The following is a 3946-nucleotide window of genomic DNA, read 5'->3' as shown; positions in this document are numbered from 1 at the left end:
TGATGATGGTCACATTGGAAGGAATAAATCTAATCACAACTTCAAAAGGGTGCAAGGGCTCAAAAATGGCTCTAGCGGTAGTAAAATACAGGGTGTTTCATTTTTATTGTTACAAATTTAACCAGGTGATAGAATATTCAATTTTAGTATAAAGGTTTCCTATAAACATATATCGAAAAATTTTATATAAGGGAGCTACATCCCTTGAAAGGGGTGCATCTTTTAATGGAATTTTTCCAAAATTTAGAAGCTATCGTGGATAAAATTATAAAATTTGGTACAACTGATAACCTTTATAGAGTAAAATTTTGGCGGTTGGTTTTTCCCACTTTCAGCCACAAAATTCTAAATTTTATAGTTTTTTACAAAAAAGCGATTTTTCGATACAACTTACCGTTTTTAAGTAAAATCAGTTTATAATTTGTCTTACATACAGACCATAAAGAAGAAAAAAATTAAAAATTAAATTTTTAATTAAAAATTTCGACAACTGATCTTTGAATTCGTTCAGGTGTTTAAAAGTAATCAGCTGTACCAACTTTTGTAATTTTATCTATTCTGCAATAGTGGGAAAACCCCATTAAAAACGCATCTCTTTCAGGGGGTGTAGCTCGCTTACGTAACATTTTTTGATACATGATCATAGGACTTTTTGTCTTAAAATTGAATATTCTATCACTTGTTTAAGTTTGTAACTATAAAAACGGAACACTTGTATATTTCACATTAGCAATAAGAGGTTTTAAAGTACTTTGAATGAATAGAGTTCTTAAAAAAAATTAACGTCTGGTTGAGCTTGACACTTTTTTAGTTTAGTTACAGCATGATAAGTTTTAAAAATATATGTTTTCCAAGTAGTCATTTGTAATGAAATTAAATAATTGACACATTTTAACTTAATAATGCTTTTTAGAACGGCTTTATTGAGGGTTAAAGCTTCTTTCTTTGAATTTCTTTAATAATATGAAATTTTTATTAGTTTATTTTTTAGAAAGTATGTTTGTATCTTTCTAATCGTATTTTTAATGGTGGCCTTTTCTTCATTGATTACTTTGTCGTTCAATCGTTCGATAGAAAGAAGTATTTATTGTCTTCAAAATATTTTTTTAAAGTGCCTCGAAAATTTTTGTCCATCTATCGCATGTCGCATTACAGCCGGCCGCGGAGTAGGGGTAAAGTGAAAGGCGCCCATGGCTCGCATCAGCTGACCGTGTAGCATTTATATTCTTACTCATTCGCGCAAGTGCTCCGCGGTATTTGTGTGTTTTGATCAGAAAAAAAGTTTCACTTGCATTGTGGTTTCTTTAAACCATAGCAGTTTTTTTTTTGTTTTCCTTGCCTTTTATACGTTTCTTGCATGTAATGTAACATGTAATGTAATGTAACCAGACAGTGCGTCAGATTTTCAAGTCGTAACAACTTGTGATCGTTGATGCGCTGCGTCTCCCCGAGCCATAATTGGCTGCTTTCGATTATTGCGAAAGGAAGATGAAAGCATTGAAATATGCATTACAGTCGACTGTAATAAGTCCAATAATTTGTAATGAACTCAATTAGGAAGTTATCTCGCACACCACTCAAGTATATGAAAGCGTGAATGAAAGCAAGCGGGATGGGAAGTTACATCTCGGTGTCTCAATCGGAGGGATCCTCAGGGGGTGAGTCTGGAACAGGTCAAGGCGAATCATTCGAATCCGATCCGAGGGAATGAATGGGAAAGAGCGGGTACCATCCGGTAGTGAGATGAGTGAGAGTGAGCGAGTCCAGGGCCACTTCGGCCCCTCCCAGCCCCTGGTTGTGCTCGAAGCCCCCTTGGCGCTCCCACAGCATGACGACGAGACTGCGCCCCAGCACGTCGCACGCCTGGTACTTGAGGGTCTGCCGGAATTGGGGCTCGCAGGAGTGGCGCACCACGCGCGTCTTCTTCTTCTGCAGCCAGCGGTCGCCGTCGCGCAGGTAGCACTTGACGTAGGTGTCGGGGGGCGTCTCGCGGGGGGCGATGTGGCGCGCACACACCACCTCCACCTCCAGCTGGCCCTTGGTCATCAGCAGGCCCAGTTTCAGCTCCACGGGCCGCGTGCTGGACAAGCGGAAGCCCCGCGGCTTGATCTGGCCGGGGCCGAGGCGAGGGGGCGACGTGCGCTCCGGACTCGAAGGGGGGCTGTTCTCTTTGCCTGTCTCGGTTATTTCCATCACGCTGTTCTTGCGATCCTCGCGGTTCGAGGCGCCACTTGTCGATCCTGCAGGAAGGACAAAGATGAGAAATTTTGATGCATTAAAGAGGATTGCGACATGATTCTAATATCCTATGATGGGAACTAGAAGCAACTACTGAGATTATTTTCRGTGATTTGCCAATAGATGAAATTTCGCTAATGATTGATTTTAATTTACGACAGTCTACTTTTTATCTATGGATTCAAAGCCAAAAAGCTTARTTTTTAATGAAGATTGATGAAGCATATGCATTTAGATAAAAGCTGTTCAAATATCTATATGCTTACTTAAGTTACTTGAGTTTTGCGGAAGGAAAGCTATGCATAATTAAAAGACGTTTCTGATTTTGGAATGTAAAATATAGAGACTGAAGAAATGTTATACTAACGCCAGCGAAACACAAAAAATTGTCGACCTAAAAAACTATACAAAATTTTGAAAAGTTTAGTTGGTTTCGAGTTTAGAAATCGGTTATAAATGTGTTACCTACYTATTTCGTGTTTTTTTTACTGATTTTAAGATAATTTCATGCAGACTATCGCAAAATCAAGGTTAAATTATGTTATCGGCCTTATTTTAGAAAATTTTGATGACTTATTGCAAGAAATTTGAAAACCTGGCTCTAAATGTGCTATTCCATTTTGTTTCATTCAATTTTATATTATTTGTTAAAATAAAACCATTAATACAATAATTGAGAAATTTTGATTATAATGGTTTGAGGAATTTTGTTAAAGAGAGAGATTAAATTATTTTTGATTAAAATTTAGTCAAATTTTTATTTAATTTGTTATAACTTGACATTTCAAGAGCCGAATATTTTCTAGAAAACTCGTTTTGTTACTAAGTAGGCGTTTTAGTACTTCTAATGCTGAAAAATGGCGAATTAAATGTTGAATTAATTTATTTTAAAAAAAGTAAGCTTACCGTCTTAATAAATTTGCAAACGTTTCATTAGACATTTTTTAGAAAATCAAAAAAGTTTTTGTTTCTCGTTATCGACTTGGATAACAACAATCTATATTTCGCTAGTTGTAAAAGTTAAAAAGCGCCGCAATCCGTAATCCAGTTTTATTTTTGATTTCGAAATTTTACCTAGACGATTTTCTTGTCGTAATCGGAAACATAGTTTTATACTTTTTAATGTTTTATTAGGATTCTTGTAATATTATCGTAGGTAATTGCCAATTGAATTTACTTATATGGAGGTTGGTTGTATCACCTTAGTGATAAATAATAACAAATAAATAAAAATCAAAGAAAATATATTTTTTTGTATAAATTCTTATTAATTTAATTAAATCTCCGTTAGTGGCATATTTCTGGACGCCCTTGGATCAATTATTTCTCTTGTAAAAGTCCTCCAACTTCAAGTCCATTTTTTTCCTTTAATTCATCCCCCTTTTGAATTATTTCAGTTTTCAGTAGGTTTTCTACAGTCCACACACAACAAACATTTTTGCTTGTTTGTTACGTCCATCTGTCCCTGGATTCGATAAAACCAGTCATGACTTTATTAATTTCGAAAACACATTCAGATCTTTATTTCTAAAACATTATTTTTTTTTATTGTTTAAATGCTATTATATACGAACATTTTAATTCTGCAATCATTTCTTCGTTTTCGTGCTATTCCATTTTGTTTTATTCAATTTTACATTATTTGTTAAAATAAAACCATTAATACAATAATTTAGAAATGTTGATGATAATGGTTTGAGGAATTTTG

General features: G+C 35.0%; 1 protein-coding gene across 3 annotated transcripts in view; it reads right to left on the bottom strand.

Annotated features, from left to right (window-relative positions):
- Positions 1-651: 651 nt before the first annotated feature.
- The window catches only part of LOC123012324 (regulating synaptic membrane exocytosis protein 2), a 120023-nt gene continuing 116728 nt past the window's right edge, over positions 652-3946 (bottom strand). For all 3 annotated transcript variants that reach the window (XM_044410205.1, XM_044410290.1, XM_044410375.1), the window contains one exon: positions 652-2240. In XM_044410205.1, coding sequence (XP_044266140.1) covers positions 1675-2240 — 566 coding nt within the window. In that variant the 3' untranslated portion in view covers positions 652-1674. The remainder of the gene's footprint in view (positions 2241-3946) is intronic.

Source organism: Tribolium madens, unplaced genomic scaffold (assembly GCF_015345945.1).
Source record: "Tribolium madens isolate multiple individuals breed KSU strain unplaced genomic scaffold, Tmad_KSU_1.1 Scaffold_11;HRSCAF=98;Tcas5.2_LG3b, whole genome shotgun sequence".
Lineage (NCBI taxonomy): Eukaryota > Metazoa > Arthropoda > Insecta > Coleoptera > Tenebrionidae > Tribolium > Tribolium madens.
Note: the sequence above shows the minus strand (reverse complement) of the source record. Positions and strands in the feature narration are given on the sequence as shown.